We start from the raw sequence: 20983 nt of genomic DNA on the forward strand, positions 1-20983 counted from the left end.
GCAATCATCTTTCAGATAGATTGATTTACAACACTACACAAATACAGATTCTAAACAATAAGATGCTTAAAAACAAGAAACTTCATAATATTAGCTACACAGTGATGCCAGAGATTTCATTTACCTTTTTCCTGTGAATTCTGCTTGTCCCTTCTTATTAAATATAAATTTGGAGTCATTATATCCCCATCCATTCCACTTCAGAATTTCTTGCCTAAAAGGGAAAAGAAGTTAGTAGATTGTTGACTTCCGTTGTTTTGACTTTTGCAACAATTTAAGATGAACTTTACTTTCTCTCCACTAGTTTAGAATGTAAAGTGTCAAATGCATATCATAAAAGATATAACTTTACACACCTAGAAATATATTTAGCTTCCCAAATGTTATGCCTTCCATATAAAAGAAAATAGTACAAAGCTAGTATATGTGAACAACAACAAGCTTGCAGCAGACAAGTCTTTCATGCATGCAGTATATGGTGCCAGCAATCCAGAAAAAGGTATGTAAAATTTGTAAGATTTTCTGTGTTAAATTTAAGATTAATTGTTAAATTTAGCATCAGTATTTGGATCTGTGAACTTTACTTTGGAAAATTAAGATTTTCACCAAAGTGAAAAACCAATGCTTGTTTAATCATTAGACCCAAATAAAAGTAACTATATTAAACTGGAGTTAAATTTAACAGCACATGCAGTAATTTAAGAGTAAAGTGGGATGGCAACCTTCTTCAAATGCTGTAGCCTAAATCAGTACAAAGAAAGGAAATTCAAAATAAAGGTTAAATTTAAAGACAATCATATAGCCTCAGGCATGGAAATTCACAGTTAAGGTGCCCAAAGAACCTGAATTCTGCCTTATAGTAGTGACACTATGTAGTGGAGGGGTAATTGGGGAGGGGGCAGGAGGGAGAAGAAAAAACCTCATGTTTCCTCTAAAATGGAGCTACAAATCTATAATACCTCAAACCTAACTGAATGGTGTCCCCACAGAGCAAAATTTCTTTTGATGCCTTAATGATACATTAACGTATTAAAAATGAAACATTACACAACAATTTCTCAGAATTCTACCTAGTGATACTACATATCTTCAACTAATCAACCTTAATTATTTTTCAATTTTAAATTTAAAGGGCAAATTTATTGATATGCTCTGGATACTCTGCACCAGCTGTTCCACACCATTCAGCCGGTACTAGCTCACGTGTGCACCATGCACTAAACAGCCATCTGCCAGGCCAAACCTATACAGTGCACCACACTAAGACAGTGTCCCTGTACGATATGTTACAGCCTAGTGAACAAAGATCTGCAAGCCCAAAGACCAAGAGTGCAAGTCTCCTCCCTTTGCTATCTCTTGTTAATATTTACGTACACCTGACAGGTCCTAAAAGTTTGTAGCTAAGGCCTGGTCTACACCGGGAGGAGCAGGAGGGAGAAAAAAATCTATTAAAGTTATGCAACTTCAGCTATGTGAATAACGTTGCTGAAGTCGACATGCTTAGCTCTATTTACCATGGTGTCTTCACTGTAGTAAGTTGATGGCTGACGCTCTCCCATTGACTGCACCTGTGCCTCTCGCCCTGACGGAGTACCAGAGGCAACGGGAGAGTACTCGGCAGTCGATTTATCGCATCTAGTCTAGACGCAATAAATCGACCCCTGCTGGATCGATCGCTGCCTATCGATTCAGTGGGTAATGTAGACAAACTCTATATAACAGTGGCTGCATGAGGTCAAATCAGGGATTAGAATCCAGGTTTCTGGTAAGGCAGGCTCAAGTCTCATTCACTGAGCCATGCTGCCTTTTGAGAAACAAGCCTCTCTTTCGAAAGTCACATGCCAAATGAAATCAGGCACGACACCGGTGTAGTGATTAGAGCAGGACAGGAATTTTCCAGTTAAATTATTTTTGGCAGAAAATCCAATTACCTAAAACCAAAAGTTTTCATTAGAATATCTCAGTTTCATAACTGTCATCAAGAAGGTTTCTCAGATTCAGGATGGAGTTTTTGGGCAAAGCCAGAAAGGAACCCACTGACTGTGTGTAGGGCAAAAGATAACCACTATGCTAATGAGATGGACTAGGGATGCAGAAGACTTGGTTCTGTTCAAGGTTCAGACTGCAGATTTGTGTTATGTTGGGTAGATTGCTTAAAATGCAGTTTTGAGGTAGCTCTTCCAACCTCTTGGAAGATTAGGTGGATGGATGGTCTTACGACTAATGGAATGCCTGTATTTCAGCCACTGGTTCTATAGCTGACTGTGCGACCTCCCAAGTTACTTAATTGTTTTAAAAAAAAATGCCTCCGTCCTCCCCAGTTGCAGGGTATTTGGCCTCTACAAGGGCCTAACCAATCTATTTTGGTTAGCAAAGAACTTGGGCCAATTCTGGCTGATTTGGTCCTGAAAAGCTTTGAGACTTAGGAAAAGGAGGCAGGTAGAAAATCAACATCCAATCACACCTTGCTGGAAGGGGAAAAGGGAGCCAGAAAGAAGAGATAAGATGTTTGGGAAAGTAGCAGGCCTTGGGCCAGTGTTATGCTTGCTATAAAATATTTATAGATTGTACCTGAACTACTTGTTACGGCAAGAACAGGCAGAAAGGAAGCCCAGGGCTTGGCTACACTGGAGAGTTGCAGCGCTGGTGATGGGGTTACAGCGCTGCAACTTACTCTGTGTCCACACTTGCACGGCACAGCCAGCGCTGCAACTCCCTGGCTGCAGCGCAGGCTGTACACCTGGTCTGCTTCGGGTGTAAGGCTTGCAGCGCTGGTGATGCAGTGCTGCTCGTCAAGTGTGGCCACCAAAAGCACTGTTATTGGCCTCCAGGGTATTAAGAGGTATCCCAGAATTCCTGTCCACAACAAACCGGAAGAATGGCTGAACTCCGAGCTCCCTGGAGCTACTTATCTAAAAAACAAACACAGCTGCTCTTTGCTCCAGCCAGCGAGCGGAGGCAGGGAAATTGCTTTGGAATGTTCACAGCTGTTTGCTTGAGGGGAGGGGGGAGTCCGTGTTGAGCAGCTGCTTATGTGGTCTGAAGGCTATTTAGGAGTGCATAATTTGCATTTAGTGAATAAGAGAGGGGTGGGGGAAGGGTCAAAACTTTTAAAATGATTGAAGGTAGGTGCTGTGTATCTTCCAGTCCTTAGAACTTGCAAGGCAGGGAGCTGAGATCAGTGTCAGCTCCAAAAATCCACTCTGTCTCCCCCATGCTGTCACTCTCCACCCCACCCCCGTTTTGAAAAGCACGTTACAGCCACTTGAACACTGGGATAGCTGCCCATAATGCACCACTCCCAACAGCGCTGCAAATGCTGCAAATGTGGCCACCCTGCAGCGCTTTCCCTACACAGCTGTACGGAGACAGCTGTAACTCCCAGCGCTGTACAGCTGTAAGCGTAGCCATACCCTCACACTCGCATGCCACCCACCCTGATTGAGGACTTTCTGTGGCCCACACATTATTCAGACCAAGGTGAGCTAAGCACAGGAAAACTTACTGCATGCCACAGGCACAGAGAGTGGAGAAGCTGATCTGGAAGAAACTCATTGCATACTCTTCAGTTTCTGGGGATCCCTCATTCTGTATTACCATCTCTTGCTTAGGGGAGACATCAGGAGACAGAACTGATGTGTTGGGAGGCTACAAAAGCCCAGGGACCAGTTTTTAGAATGCAGTTGTGATCCTCCTCAGCAGCAGGAAAGTGGGAGCCTGCAATCCCAGCCTCCTGCCCACCCCCTGTAGGAAACTCCCCAAGATTGTACTTGGTGCTTGATGGGAGAAGCAGAGAGCTCTGCATGCCACAGACTGAGCTGAGAACAGAGCACATGAAAATTCTGCATACTACAAGCATGACTTCCTGAGTTGGGCCTCAACCTGGTCCCTTTTCTACCTCAAGCTTCTCAAACAAGAGAAGCTCGGAGGCAAAACCATTAAGGAGAAGTTAAGACTGTAGGCTTTCAGAATTGCCCTTTGCTTCTTCCAGAACATGACAATTTAATTTCTGGTACTGAAAATGGGAAAACTAGGATATAGAGAGTTGACATTTCCCAGCCATCAAATCTACACCAACTCTGCCGTCCTTTCCCCTCCCATGTGGATGGCAATAGAGATTGAGACTATGACAATATTTTACCATTCCCTAACCAAATCTTCCGTGTTCTCTATGCCCACCAAAAGTCCAATTAAGAACTTCTATTAATACAGACCTTCAGATCCTCACTGGCATCTATACAGCACCACTGATCTATTTACTACTGGTTGGCAGACACTGATGAGCATATGGTATTGTGATTTACCTGAAGGACTTCTTAGGGGAGGAATCAAAGGGGATAGAATTAAGATTATGAGGGAAGTATCTCCTTAAAAGTCTGAATTTCCTGATTTACCAAAGTTTAACTTTTGATCACCCATCATCTTAACTTCAGGTTAAAAGGTTTTTGGACACAAATATGTAAAGCAGATATTGAGCCTCTTTAAGAGGAAAAAAATCTCAATGCAGCCTTAACTTGATCTCCAGCTACTGTCTTCATAATACCCAGGTACTGTACTACAAGTTATATATAGGTAGGATGATCAGACGTCCTGTTTTTAAACGGGACAGTCCTGTATTTAAGGCCTCCAGCAGGTGTCCCAACTTTCTTTAAAATGGGCAAATTGTCCCATATTTTATGCTTTCCCTCCCCCCCATTAGTATCAGCAGGTCCTGCTGCTGGCTAGATCCCTGCTCACCAACCGGCCACACACCTGCAGTGAGTGGGTGATCCAATGACAGACAATGGGGGCGGGGGGTTTCAAGACTGGTGGCGGGGCAAAGCTGCAGCATGCAAGGCCAGCCGCTCCCCGCCATTCCATCTACATGCCAGCTCGGGGGGGCGGGTGAGGGGCGCAATTTCCAGCCTGTTCCCACCCCAAAGGTGCAGGCTCTACAGCAACCCCCGGGCAGGCTTAAGCACCCTCTTCATCCATCTCCTCCTCCACAGCTCTGGGTCCTGCTCCCAGACACCCTCTCCCACTGAGCCACCTCACTGGCCAGGCTCTTGGCCCCTGAAGACCCTGCAGGCAGGTTCCCTGGGCCATGGTGCACACTGAGTCCTTAGGGCTTAACCTCTTCCTTCCCACACTGTAGCTAAGGGACAGGAGGTGGACGGGTTATGTCAGTGGCCAGCAGCAGCCTGGAGGTGTTAGCTGCCTTTCAGCATGGTGTGGGCAGGAAGGGATGAGTTCTGCAAAGACATAGGCCAGGTCATCCCTTCTCCCGTTTCTCCTCCCCTGCAGCTGGAAACAGTTCCCATCCCTTCCCTCCTGCACAGTGCCAAAAGGGTGCTGCCAGCCATGTTTTGGTGTGAATCCTGTGTATTTTTTTTAAAAGCATTCTGCTCTTCAGTGCAGCTGAAATTCTGAGTACAAGAGATAGCTTGCTCTTGGAGATGTATAAGGATATTCCCGAAGAGAAAACATCTGGAAAGAAAACAAGTTACTATGGCAACACTAACAACAGTAATTAGAGTTGTGAAAACAGGATGGTAAATAGGGTCTTAAGTAATTTTAAATATTTTACTTTCATTGACAATAAAATTCAAGTTTTTGAAAGCTATATTCTGTAGTCAGATGCCAAACTTATTCTGAGACATAGGGATGTTCATGAAAAAAATCCTGAGGAATTAAGAGCATTTGCTTAGACCTTCTGCGTCTTCCCCCAGAAACAAAAGCCTTTTCTTCCCCTCATCTGTGTTCAAGGGAAGAGTGCTTGGGCTCTCCCCTGCCCATTATGCCCTTGATCCCCACCTCCAAACTGGGAGATGGAGAAGACTGGCCCCAGAAAAGCTGTCATCCTATGTCACCTTGGGCCCTTAATTACCTTGGCCAGTCTGAGGGCTGGACATCCTTCCCAGGATGATCCTCCTCTTCTCCCACCTATGCTGCATTCCCCCCACCTTCCTCTTCACCACAGCTGACTCTTCCTCCTCCACCTATGCTGCATTCCCCCCCACCTTCCTCCTCCACCACCGAATTCCCAGTGAAAGTCTAGCGGAGTCAAGCCATGGCAATTGTTAGTGGGGTTTGGAGTGCTGCTGGATTCACTGCCCAAGTCACAGGCTGCATGTTGTGCTCTAAATACAACATGCAGCTATGGCTTGGGCACTGACTCCAGCAGCACTGCCCAACCCATTCAAAATTGCTGTGGCTTACTTCCTTTCAGGCCCTCACTGAGCAGTCTGGGCATATACCATAGAAGCGATGGAGAAGAATGCCCTCATATCTGTGCCGTTATTTGCTGTATTTATCGGACTCAAGCAGTGGCGAGACAGATTGCATGTGTTTGCATGCACGCACAAAATTAGTAGATTTAAACCTGAATTAGTAATTTTGTAATTGCATGTAAAAATCAGAATTATGGAAAATTAGGGAGAGTTGGCATCTCTGTTGGAACTGGCATTTCTTTCAAAGTCAAAGACTGTATTTTTGTATCTTGCTGAACAATCAGAAAAACAAACATGTTTTCTTCTCTCCCTATGGAGCTACTTGCTATCAAATGATGGCAGCCATTCGGATTATAGCACAGAATGCAGTAGAGTCTCCAAGAAATGTTACAAGAGAAAATGGTGTCTAAAAACTGCAAGACATGACCACAAGGTGGCATTATTCCACCATCACAGTAAAATCAACTTCATAGCCCTTTATTAAGAAATGTGAGCTTTTCTTAGGAGGGTGCCATGTATATTTTTACAGTAAAACAGAAGTGACTTATGCTTCTGGTTCATTTGCTTGGTACAAGTAAATTAAAAAAAAAATCGGATAATCCACAAATAAAATGGACATCAAATGTATTGAGCAGTTATCAAGATGAAGTATACTTTTATTGGTAGAGTAACAAGATTATTTCTAGGTGTAGTTACACTGCATCAGTCTGGAGTTACCAACAGGTTTTAGGTCTTAAAATCTTGCTCAGGTACTAGAGTAATGGGCAGCAGTATAAAATCTTAAGAAACCAACTTCCACACCTTCATGGAGAACAGATTTACCAATTTTCAGTCACCAAGCTGCATATCAAGAGAAGAATGCCAGTGTTAAGTCAGCTAGCTTTCTTCATTACAAATTTATCCACGCCTTAATCTAAGCAAGTGTATTACAACATCAATAAGGTTTTTAAAGTAGATTGTATCCTGAAGAGAGACTGCACACAAAACTAAAGCAAACAGTCCTCTCAAAAGCATAAATGAGTAATGTATTGGTTATTAAACTCACATTAACAAGTATACTTTCAAAGGGATTCTTTGCATATCAGCAAAATTTACTTAATTTCCCATATTTTAAGCATTTAAGATTAATTTAACACCTAACTAGTCCTCAAAATGTTAGCATTTACACCCAAAAATTAGAAAACCCCAGAATGAACACTGATTAAATGCATCTCTATAATACAATTAGAGACCCATGAGATTTTTTTAAATATAATTTTTCATTTTATTTTTCAATAATTTGGAGGTATTGCATTTTATCTGACCCCAGAGGGGAGGGGCAGATTCTTCCCCCCAGAGTAGTTGGGTGGCAGAGCAAGTGTGGCCTGCACTCACCCAGCAGTGGAGGGACAGGAGTGATCACTCAGGACACTGACCTGGAACACAAGGTCTGCACTCTAAGAGCGTATAAGCAACTGGAGAGTTAGGGGAGCTGGGACCAGTCTAGGTAGTTGTGCCACTGGGTCTCAGCTCTTAAAAAGGGGTGTTGAAAGAAACAACCTAGAGAGTCTCTCTCTAGAGACCGAGCGCCAGAGACTGGCCTTTGCTCAGACTCAGGAAGCTTAAGAGCACACAAGTCCAGCATGTGGGACCCAGATACAGCAGACTGATAAATATCTAAGAGGAGCAGCTCAATCAGGGCTGTTACAATATCCTTTCCAGAACAAAAACGAAGCTGTATTACTTGTTACACTCTGTATATCATACAGTCATCAGATATGGATACAAAAGTTGTTCACACAAACTTTACTGCTCTCTTTAAGGGTGAGCTAGCATACATTACACATGTGCAAATAGAAGTCAGTAAAAAAAATCCACTCGTGAACAGCAAAAATATACATCATTCTAAATCCAGGTTACAAACACACCTAGAAAACCAGTTATTTCAGAACCCAAGGAACAACCTTTAAAAAATCCTCTGACATGTCACTAGTGAAAATATTTGTACCTCACTTCAAAAAACATCAGTGCCCTTGGGGAAGAAAACAACTATGAAACTCTTGACTGGCTCCCCTTATTCTGCAGAGCTCAGCTCCACAGCCAAAAAAAGGAAATCTCCCTACCTTCACATGGCAGAGTTTCTGCAGAACTTACAAGCAACACAAGAGTATAGCTGAGCTCCTGTAGTGCTTCTAAGCACCACTCTCCCATAGCAGTCGCTGGCCACTGTTTTCAACGCAGTTATGGGGAGTACATATCAATTTGTCAGTGGTTGCCTAACATGGACATTATGTGCACCACACACTCAAATGTATCAAGAATTTCTAATAAGAACTACAACATTGTCAAGGAGAAGACAGTTTAATACAGTGATAAGGACTAGGCCACAATACATCATTCTGGTAATGTGAGTAAAGAACATAAGAATTTTGATGAATCATAAAAAAAAGTATTGAACAATTGTGTGTAGCAAGATTTAAGCAGATTTTAGACACAAGCAGTAAATCAATAGACACACAACCTGAATATTTCCACCCCTAGACACCAGCAATGTCAGAGCCTAGACCTCAGAACTTGACCTGGGCACGGGACTAGAATGCATATTCAGACTCTCATAGCACTCACTTCCTGGTCAAGAGCATTCGGAAGAAAACTCAAGACAAGAGTCCCCATTTGAAACATGCACCCACTGCCGAGGCCTCTGAGGAAGTGAGTCAGCTTCTGGAAGAAGAGATTGAGGCTGATGATGAATCAACACGCATTTGGAATTTAAGGAAGAACAGTCACCCTAGGAATCTAACAGGACTTATTTGTTAAACCCTCATTTGTAGAGGGAAGAGTGTTGTACGGAGGACAGAAAGTAATGTTTGCATGTGTATGGTTTCTCTGCTTCTTCCCTTCCTTCTGCAGGTCCTTTGCCTGCTGCAACCAGACTTTAAAGAAAACAATTACCTCTAAAGCCAGTTATGTCAAATACTGGACCCATCTGATGTATTTATGCAGCCTGTAGGCATATTCAGATTCTGCGGCATAAATATTCATTGTAAAAAATTACTAGCCCTTATACTCTGTTAAGGGACATTGTGACACTCTCTCAAAATGACACCTCGTACCCAGATATTCACTGCTGTTGTAGGATTATATGTTTTGTACAAAGTATGCCTTTGAGGTATTATTTGAGAAGTCATGATCTGTTGACCTTTACTATCCTGTTGAATTATATGTATTACCATTGTATTTGAAGATAAACTGCTTGTTACTGAAATATGTTGAAATTCTGGGAGACACCCACAGCTAGCCTTTCACTGACAAAGGAGCAACTAACACCTCCAAAACAGATTTACATCAGTAATAGCCAGCCATGTGTTGATGGCTCATTAAGGAGAATCCACTCTCCTAGTGCCTCCTCCCCACCAGAAGACTCCTGACAGAGCATATACAAAATAGGGGCTGTCTAAACCCCATGAAAGAGCAAGGATCTTTCTAGCACCTGGGAGTATAAAATGGGGGAGGGTAATGACATCACTACTTCGCCTCTCCTCCTCTGTCTCAACACCTAGTTGAAAGATCATTTTGAAGACAAGGGGAAGCCTCCTTGAACTGGGAAGAAGGGATGGCCCTAATTAGATTTTTCTAGTTAGTATGAACTGAATTCTGCCTGCAAAATCTTGCTTAGCCTGCTAAAGTTTAGGATTTAGAATGTGTTTACTTTTTATTTCTTATGTAACCAAGTCTGACCTTTATGCCTACCACTTATTTAAAAATTAACTAAAAAGTTATTTCTGTAATGTTTTATCTTTACCAGTGAGTTTGTCTAAAGTGCTTGGAGAATTTGCTCAGATTAAAAAGGTTGGGGCATGTCCACTACCCCTGCTTCCCTGGCTTATTAAGAAGTACACTGACTACCTCAACAGCACTAAGGAAAGTTTCATCTACTGGCTCTGAAAGCGCAGAATGACTGTTGAATGTGCTTTTGGCAGACTGGCATGTTTACTCATTAGATTGAATCTCAGTGAGAAAAAAATATCCCAATGGTTACCGCTACCTGTTGCGTCCTGCATAATATCTGAGAGGCAAAGGAGGAAAAGCTGCCACTGGCAGGGAGAGGAGGGGAGCAGAGGTGGAGTGGCTGTCTGCTGATTTTGAACAGCCAGACACAAGAGTTATTACAAGAGCCCAATATGGATGTATGTGGTTAAGGGAGGCTTTGAAAAAAACACTAACAATCATCCACAGCTGAACTGAGCAGTACATGTTGAATGTTTTAATATAGCACAGGGTGTTTTCCTGAACTTATCAATTATGCTGCACTTGCATTAACAAGTATTGTTTGCTTTGACTACAGCTATGCATTCTCCAGTAGTTGTTGTGAACTAATAAAGATGATTTGTTCCTCCAGAAATAGAACTTTATTGTGGGGAGGGGGGAAACAGTGCAGAAAAATCAACATCATACAAATTTTTAACATTACTTAACAGGGGTAAAGCTTTTAATTAGAAAGGAAATAAACATTTATGCTCATTTGAGTACACAAATATAGTTCCTTGTGACTACACATACACCAACCATGGCTCTCACAGGTCAGTGTGTGAAAAGCTGCAATTTTCCTTGCTATCCCCTGGGATGGAGTGGCAGAGGTAATGAAGCAACCCATGATGCTACACATGGTATGTTGGGGGTGTCGGAAGAAGTAACCATGTAATTCTCCAAGGACAGCGAAGATTGAAGAGTCTGGGGGTTTTGGACCTGTAGGTCAACCAGAGTCTGCTTGATTTTGGATTTGGATTTTCTGCTTGAGAAGACCTATTATATCCTGGTTTATTTCCTTCTCGTCAGGCTGAGATTCTTGGGCCTTTTTCCTGTCCTCTGTCTTTCACCATGCTGTCAGCCATATAGGCTCTCCAAGCCCTTTGTTCGTGGTCCAATCCAGCACTCACTTGCAGGATCTCACAGAATACACCCACCCTAGTCCTCATCAGGGTCAGGCATCCTACAGGCATGGAGACAACATCCTCAAGGCTGGCATGCCAGAAGGTGCTGATTAAAAACAGATGCATCATTGGACTTAGTCACAGGGGAAAAGGAAAATTTCCAAAACTCCCGTCCCTTATTCCTATAGACATTTCATAAAAAAAGGTTTATTGACATTTCAATTTCAGAGAACTTCAGCACACCACCACTCTCCAGCCTGTCATGGTGAGTAAAGCCCACCATGAGCAAGCAGGGGAACAATTTTCTGTTGCACCAGACTTTAAAATTTCAATCCCCATTTGCTGCTACTGGCATCCTGAAGCTGCCCCCCATATAGCCTGTTTATTACATGTGCCAACCAAACTCATTGGAAAGTGGCATGGGAAAGTGTCCCACCGAGGAGGAGAAAGTAAGGCAGCCATCCCTAACACCATTTGGGAGAGGATTGCAGAGTATCTCAATGAAAGTTTCATCAAGATCTCAGGAGCAAAATAGGGACATGTCTGTGCACATGAAGCCCTCAGCATCCCTCAACACTTCTAACAGTGAATGAAAAGGAGATGCCAACTCTGTCCCTGTTTGTTGTACTTCTACCTCTCCCCATACGATTAAAAAATGAAAAAAAGATACTTATGTCTTGTTAACTTGGAATGGGATGAGTTCCATCTTTAAATTTAAAAACGAAGCAAAAATGCATGCACACACTTACCCAAAGTCCCTTCCCTGTCATCAGGCTCATCTGCGCTTGCCTGGCAGGACAAGCTAGTCTCTAATAGGTCCTGGCTTGTTGAGTCCCTGATGCCTCTTCCCTCCCCCATCCTTGCTGTTCATGGCAGGGGTCTTGGTCTCAGGCTCAGGCTCCTCCAAGGTATCAAAAGTGGTCCGCAGGGTCCTGGTGCAGTCTCTGCCAAGTATACCATTCAGTTCCTTGCAGAAGCAGCAGGAAGGAGGTTCAGTACCAGGTCTATTGTATCCCTGGCCTTGTAGTATCCCTGGAGAAGGTCCTTCGCTTCCATGGGCACTATTGCTGATGCCTATCATACCACTCTGCCTGCATCCTCCGTGCAATTTGATCTTAGATGTCCATGCTTCTGTGGCTTCTTCGTAGCTGTGCTTGCAGCCTCTTCTCCCCATAAGCTCAGGAAATCAAATGCAGCTCTGCCTGGAGTAGGCATGAAGTATGTAGTACCTCTGTATGTAGAGCCTGGGCAGTTGTACATAACAAGGGTGAACTAGTTGGTTTGTGCTTGCCAAGTGGGCAATCAAGAAAAGACATTTTGAAAAACATGTGGGAGGGTTTTAAGGATGGAGTGGCTTCTGGTCTCTGTGACCCCTGGGCCACAGAGTTTAAAATTGTGACCAGAGCAGCCACTATCACCAGGAATGGGGTATTGTGGGACAGCTGCTAGAGGACTTATGGTCGACACCAGTTATCCAGTGTCTCCGTTCTGAGTCTGCAGATATGTCACTGCACCAGTTAACCTTCAAAATGTGACTCCAGCGTAAACTTGGCAACTACAAGGGATAATGAACCGTTTTTAATTAAATTAATTAGATTCTGAAATACAAGATAGGAAGTTCCAGCTTGCTGAATATTGGCCTATCACAAGCTGGCCCAATTCAGTCCCTGCCCTTTTCTGCCTGAGAATTCCAGCATTTCTCTTGACTAAATGCAACTGACTATATCCTGGGGGCAGGGAGGGAAGAAGTCAGTCTGCAGAACTTATGAATTCTGTACTTTATCAGACTGCAAACTCCATTTTGGATGTGGACTTTTTTACCTTCTCTGTTGTCCAGTTAGCTCCATGCTGGACTGAAATTTTAAAATCTGGTGGCAAAGGACCAATAGGAGGGTCATTGACTTAAGTGCTCTCCGACTGAGGGCTGGTTTACACTATCGCGGGGCGGGGGGGGGGGTGTCAATCTAAGTTACCCAACTTCAGCTACGTGTAAGTTCTTTGAAGGACTGTAACTTACTATATGTTTCTTCATCTAATACAAAGGGCTGCCGATCTAATTGGCCTCTAAATGCTACTGTAATAAAAACATGACATTACTACTAATTCTGTATGTCTGGCCAAAGAGACTGTCACACTCATCTCCCAACCCCAAAAAAGATTCAAGAGAGTCACCTGCATTCTTGCCAGAAGTCCATTTTCCCCTGCTCTCAAATCAGAGTGGCTCACCTTTAGTGTAAGACTGGGCACGGCTCCATTTAATATAAATCCTAAAATTGGCTAAAAACAATTGCTGTTAAGAGATATTAATTTTTTCCTACCCTACTTGCCTAACCCCAGGAACAGCTCAATAATAGAAGCTGAGTCTCCTTAGATACCTCATCTTGCATCTCCCAGTATTGAATAGCACACACCTAAGAATCAAAATATATATTCTGCATATATAATAGTACCACATACTCTTTACAGCAAAAGAGTGTGAAATCCAGGGTTATAAAGTGTAATTTACTTCTATAACTGGTTCATTTTCTTAAGGTGGTAAGTCACATCAACTTGCATCACACTGTAGTAATTACAATATATAGAAAAACACTGAAAAATGAAAGCAAAAATTAGGATTTGTTGTAGGTAATTGAACGATTTTTTCCTCCCTTTCTACTCTACCTAACAATACTGTCATTTTTACTCTATTTTAAAACACATCAAACAAGAAAGTTTTTAAGGAAAATACTAGCAAAGAAACTAGGCTGAATTTTGTTCCTTGTTCATGGTACCAGTTTATTATTTGTGACTTCCAGTTCATTATTCAAAGAACAATTAAAAAAAATCAATGCACGATTTTTTAGAAGTTTCCCCATAATGTATTTGATTAATAATGTATTTCATATTTTTTCAAATAAGGAACTGGGCTTTGACAGCTCTAAGTGACAAAATACTGTTTTTGGTCAGATGTCCCTGAGACTATTAAACTTTTCTGAAGTAGCTGAGACATGTCTCAGAATTTTATTCCTGAGCAGGATGCTGCCATAAGTCACGCCCTACAAACCACTCATTTTGTAAATGATACTTGAATAGGCAAATAGGTTTAGCCTGACTATGAGTGACAAAATACTCCTCAGGTTACCCCAACTGACCCATCCCTGGGACAGTTAGCTTGTTCTGAAGTAATGACTTGTCATTTCCTGACCTGAAACTCTTTGGGAAAAGGTGTAACCCATATCACCAACCTTTGTCCCCCCCCCCCCCCCCAAAAAAAAAAAACACACATACTGTTTAACACAGCAAGAGTGACAAACGAGTTTCAGAGGGTGAAGCTGTGGATCTTGTACTTGAGGGATTTGGTGAGAGCAATGTTTGACCTGTCTTTTGTTTGTGAGGAGGAGGGCTGTGGGCTCATGAACAGGTCAGGTGACACAGGTCTGTTTGTGCATTAGTAAGGGCCAGGTGGCTGGGACCCTTGGGTCTTTGCACAGAATCAGTATTTGAAATGTGAGTCATTAGTTCCTCCTTGATAACAAGGGAGTAGAGCTGAACAGCACTTCATATTATTACCCTTTTTGACCAAACCTAAATCAGCCAAACACTCAGGACCTTGCAGGTTGTCCCAGCTAGGAAAACATGGTAATAGATTCAAATGTTTCTTTGATGCAATCCTGTTTTATCTACTGTCACACACTTAGTTTGTGTAGGCTTGTGAGTTACTGGTAACTCAACCATGGGATCCTGAAAGCATGTGTTACTATGTTAAAGTCAAGATGAAGTGCTGGTGGGGATCTGTTACAGATGACAAAAAACAAACCAGAAAACCAAATACGTTACTCCTTAATTAACTGCCTATAATGTGTGGAAAGAAAATGCTGGTATGGAGTCTTGAATTTGGGACACGTACATTGGAGGTCTCATGCAGCCAGTTATAAATCAGTAGCTTCTAAAAGTTGTAGATGGTGTATGCAATAATACTTGTTATAAAACTATCATAAGTTAACTATTTTGTACCTCTTTATGATGGATGAAGATGAATAAAGCATCAGACTGGACAACTATGGTTGTTCAGTGACCATGACGTGATTACTCTGAATATGGGCAAAGAGAAGACAGTTCCAACCAATAGTATGTACACTTGGTGCTTCAAAGGGCTATTCCCCAAAGTTGAAGAAAATTATGAGTTGAACAGACTGGGGAAAAAAACATACAGAAAAAGCAACATATGGAAAATAGGGGAAATAGATAGCAGTCAACAAATTAGAAGTTATGAAGTGCAGAAAATTCATAAGGGAATCTAAAGATATGGAAAAATCCATGACTAGCACGGCTAAGGACAATCAGATGTAGTTTTAACATCTATTAGGAACAAAAGAAATCCTAGCAAGAATATAAACACATTGGTAAATTAAGATGGTAAAAGCATTAACGATGCAGGAAAGCAAGAGTGTTCAAATAATATCTGTTCTGTATCTGGAAAGAAGGATGTATTTGTCAAGCTGCCTGGAGTGTCTCACGACCCTGAGTGCCAACCTCAGGGCAGACTGTCAAGAAACAGGACATGAACCCCAAACTGGTTAGGTGTTCTACAATTAAATTTCACCAAGTAACAAGTGTGAACTCCTAAGCACTATAACAGCCTTAAACTGGAGTCACAAACTGTACCCTTGGGCACTCTAGTCTACCTTGCCACCCAGGTAAGCCTGCCTTTGTGAGAGATGGTCCTTTACACCGGAGTTCAGTCTTTTTCTCTAGAGGTCGCCCCTCCTCAATAGGCTATAAAAACCTGTGCCACAACAACTGTTTTTCTTCATATAAAAGCCAGGGCCAGCATTAGGGGGTAGCAAGCATGGCAGCTGCCTGTGGGCCCATGAAGCCCCCAAGCCCCCTGCTGGTGCTTGGTGGGACTGGCAAGCGGCTTCCTAGTGGTTCTGAATCCCTGCAGCTCCTAGACAGCAGAGGCAGAGGCCAAGGCAGGGGCTCCACTGCTTCCACCACAAGCCACAGCTCCTATTGGCCAGGAACCACAGCCAGTGGGAGCTGTGGGGGCAAGGCTTGCGGGTACGGGCAGCACAGAGACCCCCATCCCTCCACCACCTAGAAGCTGCAGGGGGGCCATGCCAGTGGGAGCCAGGGAGCACTCCCCCACACACACGCTCCAAACTCCTGCCCCTAAGCCCCCTCTCACATGCCCAAACTGCTGCTGGCCCTGTGGCCACCCAGCTCGGGCAGGTTGAGCCAACACCAGCTGCTGCAGAAGTCACAGTGGTCACAGAATCTGTGACTTCTGTGGCAGACTCGCAGCCTTACTTATAACTAATAAGTATGTTAACAATACTAACACAGGTGAGCCAAACTGGTTTCCAAATAAGCATTTGTCAATGTTCAGTGAGGGCCACGGGCCTTGGCATGGACTGGCACTTGGTCTGCCAGCACCACAGTATTCATATTGCATTAGGATGACAAAGTATTTCAGAATCCATTAGCAGGCCCAGATAAAACTTGCACTAAGATTTCTGGCCTACCAATGCTAATTTGACACAAGCACAAATAGATATCAATCAACCATCAACAAGTGTAGGCTTGAAATTAGATGAAGGTTTCTAACCATCAGAAGAGTGAATTTCTGGAATAATCTTCCTATGGGAGCAGTGGAGGCAAAAAACGAACTTGTATCAAGCTCAGTCTTGAAACATTTATGGAGGAGATATTATGATGAGATGGACCTCTTACCATTGTAGGCAACCTGCAACTGCTAATAGCAAAAATCCCCAATGGTCAGAGATGGGGAACTAGATGGGAATGGCTTTGAGTTACTACAGAGAATTCTTTTACAGGGGCCTGGCTGGTGGATCTTGCCAACACATTTAGGGTTCAACTGATCACCACATCTGGAGTCAGAAAGGAATTTTCCCACAAGTCAGATTGACATAGACCCTGGAGAGTTTGCCTTCCTCTGCAGAAGAGACATGGGTCACTTGCTCATTTAAACTAGAGTAAATGGTGAATTCTCTGTAACTTGAAGTCTTTAAATCATGGTTTGAGGACATCAGTTACTCAGCCAGAAGCTACAGGTCTATTATAGGAAGGGATGGGTGAGGCAACGTGCAGGAAATCAGATTAGGTGATCATGATGGTCCTTCCAGCCTTGAAGTCTATGAGGGTCTTATACACAAGTCCTTAGGAATGCTTAAAATGTAGGCAACACCAATGATCAGCACCAACAGCAACAACTGCTCAATTAAAATATCATAAACAGCAACTTAGTTTACAATTTCAGAGTCAAAGTAAACAAGTGCAATGGATTATGTCAACTATGCAAATGTAGTGACTAAGGCTACTGTTTTGGTGCAGAGGTCAAAGTAATTATGAATTTGAATAAAGTCCATGACCACCACACTGGCAGCTCCTTTCCCCTCCAGGTGTTGCAGCCTCACCCAAATGGTTGCAGCAGAACTCAGGTGTGGCACGTCCAGCTCTGCATAGATAGGAGGGGCAAAGGGCCAAGTTTGATTGGCATTGCAACCCAGTGGACTAGGTCATAACACCAATCAAATCTAGTCCTCTGCCTCCATCTATGGAAGATCAGACTTACCAATCCTGACTGGTGTTGCTGCCACAGGAACCAAGTCAGAACACCTAGAGCAAGGAGCCAGCCCCAAAAGATAAGAGCCCATGCTATGGAATGAGCTGAATACACAACTCCCTCCCCCACATGCACACAGCCCCTCTTCCCTCCCCATGGCACATCCTTATTTTCTCCACATCTCTTCCATGACATTTATTGAAATTTTCCATGAAAAAGGTTGTACCTTTAATGGTGATCCAGGTCTCTTATTACATATCCACTTAAGTTTCATCACAGAAAAATTCAAAAGTTTGATTCTCAACTGCTGAATCTCCAGCAATTTCTGTGCATGGTGGAAAGTTGCAAGAAGACCAGCTGTATTTTGACTGTTACACCAAAGTACTGAATTGCACCTTTTCATATATCATTCACTGACCATTCAGAAACTGAAATGCCTCCACCCAATACTACTAGTGTGATTTTTATAACAATTTAGTCACATGATGGTGAAGTTTTTGGAAAAAGGTAACCTTACACTATTTTTTTAAGTTGTTCTTGAAATAACGAACTCAAAACCACACAAAGAACCAACTTCAGCCTCATGGCAAAAAGAGTCAAAAGCAAAACTATTCAGACGCCCATAGTTTAGTGCCCAGTATATGCGAACAAGTTTCTTCTTTAGTATCTACATCAGGTAGAAACGTCAAATAACTCAGAACTGGACAGTGGAAAACCCACAGGAAGAAACAAAATTGACTCTTGTACACACTACCACTTATGTCCATATAACTTACGTCACACAAGGATGTGACTAAGCCATCTCCCTGAGCTACACAAGTTACACTGACCTACGCACTGCCGTGGACAGCGCTATGACAGCAGAAGAGGTGGTTTCACCACACTGATGGGGGAGCTCTCTCCAGTCAGCACAGTGTCTTCAGCAGACAACCTGTGGAACTTTTTGCCAGAGAATATTGTGAAGGCCAAGACTATAATAGTGATAGTGTCCCTAGCCTCCATTTGCCAGAAGCTAGGAATGGGAGACAGGGAATGGATCACTTGATCATGACCTGTCCTGGTCATTCCCTCTTGGGGCACCTGGCATTGCCCACTGTCAGAAGACAGGATACTGGGCTAGAAAGACCTTTGGTCTCACCCAGTAGGGCCATTCTTATGTTATTATATGAGACACCAGTGCAGCTTTGCTGCTGTAGCATTTCTAGTGTAGACTAGCCCTAAGTTTTTCCACACACATTGCACTTTCCACCAGATTTAAATGTTTTATCAGCATTAATCAAGGATCTGCTCCTTTGCCAATTTAATACACACACACAGATACTTCACTGAATAACTACATAAGTATTCCACTTACTAGCTGAACAGAGATAAGAGAAAATTAGGCCCTTTGATTTCCTGCAGCCCATGGCCCCAGCAGGCAGGAAAACCCCTTACAGATCCTTCAGTCCAAGCTTCCTCCCGAATGCTGGGGCTCCTCTCGCCCCTGCCCGACGCCCCCTCCGGGCCAGGGCCACCCTAATTAACTCCTTCACCAATTCAAGTGAACACAAATACCTCCGCGTTTACCTATTGCCCCTCGCATGCAGCCTCCATCTCCAGACGGGCGACAAACAGGGATACCCAGTACACCTCGCCACCCCTCTACAGGGGGTTCCTCAATGCCCAGGGCCGGGCAACAGTAACTGCCACAGCGGCCCCCCCACATGGGCGCCGCTCCCCAGGGCCACCACCAACACCGCCAGCCCTCACCTGCCTGCCAAGAGGCGCCCTTCCCCAGCTCCCTGTGGGCCCCGCCCCACTCACCGTTTCTTAGGGATGGTGGACGCGACCGGCCGCTCAGCTGCGCCCCCCGCCCCGCACTGGCTCGGGGAGAGGAGCCGCTCAGGCTCGGGCGCCTGGCTCGCCTGCGAGCGCTGCAGGTGGCCAGAGAGGATGCGCAGCCTCCGCTGGGCAGCGAGCTGGGACCCCGGGCCGCCTCCCGCTGCTGCCTCGGCTGCCGCCGCCATCGCACTTCCGCGTTGCGCCGCCGGGTGAGAGGTCACATACGGGGGTCGGGGGGGAAGCGCGAGCGCTTATATGCACTCCCGGCATGCACCGCTTCCCAGCCCACCCACCAGCGGAGACAAGGCCCCGCCCCCTCGCACCTGTGCGGCGGCAGGGCCACGCCCCCCGCATCCCGTCCCCATCCAGAGCAGCGGTCTCTGGCTCCCGAACCCCGCCTTGTCGTGTGGAGCCCGGGCTCTGCAGGAGAGCTGAGCCTCCACCCCCTACCCCGTCTCGCCTGGCAGAGGAAACCTGCTCATCAAATCCCTCCATCCCTGCGGCAAGGCGCTCAGATGCAGGGGTGGAGGGGAGCCTCCTGGTTCTGAACCCTTCGCCCTGTCAACAGAGGCTGCACCCCTCTCGGTCCAGCCCGCTCTCAGCCTGTTCACAAACTGTGGGATGGGTGGTGGTTGTCCAGCAGCCCTAGCGTGTGCACGCCTGTGAGGAGAGAATAACTTAAGCTGTCACCTTGCAAAAGCACTGGTACAGGTCTGCCCCTGGGGTTCGGAAATAGGTTTGAAAACATGAGCTGACTGCACCCTACAGGCGTAGGGGCTGGAACTGGGGTGCAGCTTGAAGTGGTTTCCATCATATACAGGATTTATGGTTTGTTTCAGTGGCTCTCAGCAACCCCTACAGGCTCGAAAACTGAGGTGACCAGACAGCAAATGTGAAAAATTGGAACAGTGGGTGTGTGGGGGAATAGGAACCTATATAAGAAAAAAAAACAAAAATAAGGACGATCCCTATAAAATTGGACCATCTGGTCACCCTATCAAAAACTGAAAGGTAAATCAAAAGCCCTGAAATGGATTATGGTTTTCAAATCTGTTTTATAAACCAATCTCATGAATTAGGGACCCTGACTCAAGCGTTTGAACACTGCCATCCTACCATTCTGACCACCACTGCCTGGGATTAGAGCAGGAGTGAACAAACTTTTTGACCCAAAGGCCATCTGGGTATGGAAAGTGTATGGCAGGACATGAATGCTCATGAAATTGCGGTTGGGGTCAGGAGGGCTCTGGCTAGGGGTGTGGGCTCTGGGGTGGGGCCAGAAATGAGTTCAGGTTGCTAGAGGGGGCTCCAGGCTGGAGCAGGAGGTTGGGGTATGGGGGGGTAAGGGCTCTGGAGTGGGGCTGGGGATGAGGGCTTTGGGGTGCAGGAAGGTGCTCCATGCTAGAATTGGTGGGGGCAACGGGGAGGTAGGGTGAGTCTCAGGGGAGGGCTCAGAGAGGTGTGGGCGATGGGCAGGG

At 44.5% G+C, this 20983-nt stretch overlaps 1 protein-coding gene across 5 annotated transcripts in view; it reads right to left on the reverse strand.

The window, feature by feature from the left end:
* The window catches only part of AGPS (alkylglycerone phosphate synthase), a 166302-nt gene that overhangs the window by 100857 nt on the left and 44462 nt on the right, over positions 1 to 20983 (reverse strand). For 2 of the 5 annotated variants that reach the window (XR_012656637.1, XM_075070085.1), the window contains exons 1-2: positions 19488 to 19713; positions 125 to 214 (exon numbers count right to left, since the gene is read on the reverse strand). Coding sequence is in view for 4 of the 5 variants with exons in the window: in XM_075070085.1 (XP_074926186.1) it covers positions 125 to 214; positions 19488 to 19690 (293 nt within the window). In the remaining variant the exon portion in view is untranslated. Of the gene's footprint in view, positions 1 to 124; positions 215 to 19487; positions 19722 to 20983 lie in introns of those variants that run through there. The other 3 variants (XM_032768483.2, XM_032768484.2, XM_032768482.2) reach the window with 2 other exon arrangements.

Source organism: Chelonoidis abingdonii, chromosome 10 (genome assembly GCF_003597395.2).
Source record: "Chelonoidis abingdonii isolate Lonesome George chromosome 10, CheloAbing_2.0, whole genome shotgun sequence".
Classification (NCBI taxonomy): Eukaryota; Metazoa; Chordata; order Testudines; family Testudinidae; genus Chelonoidis; species Chelonoidis abingdonii.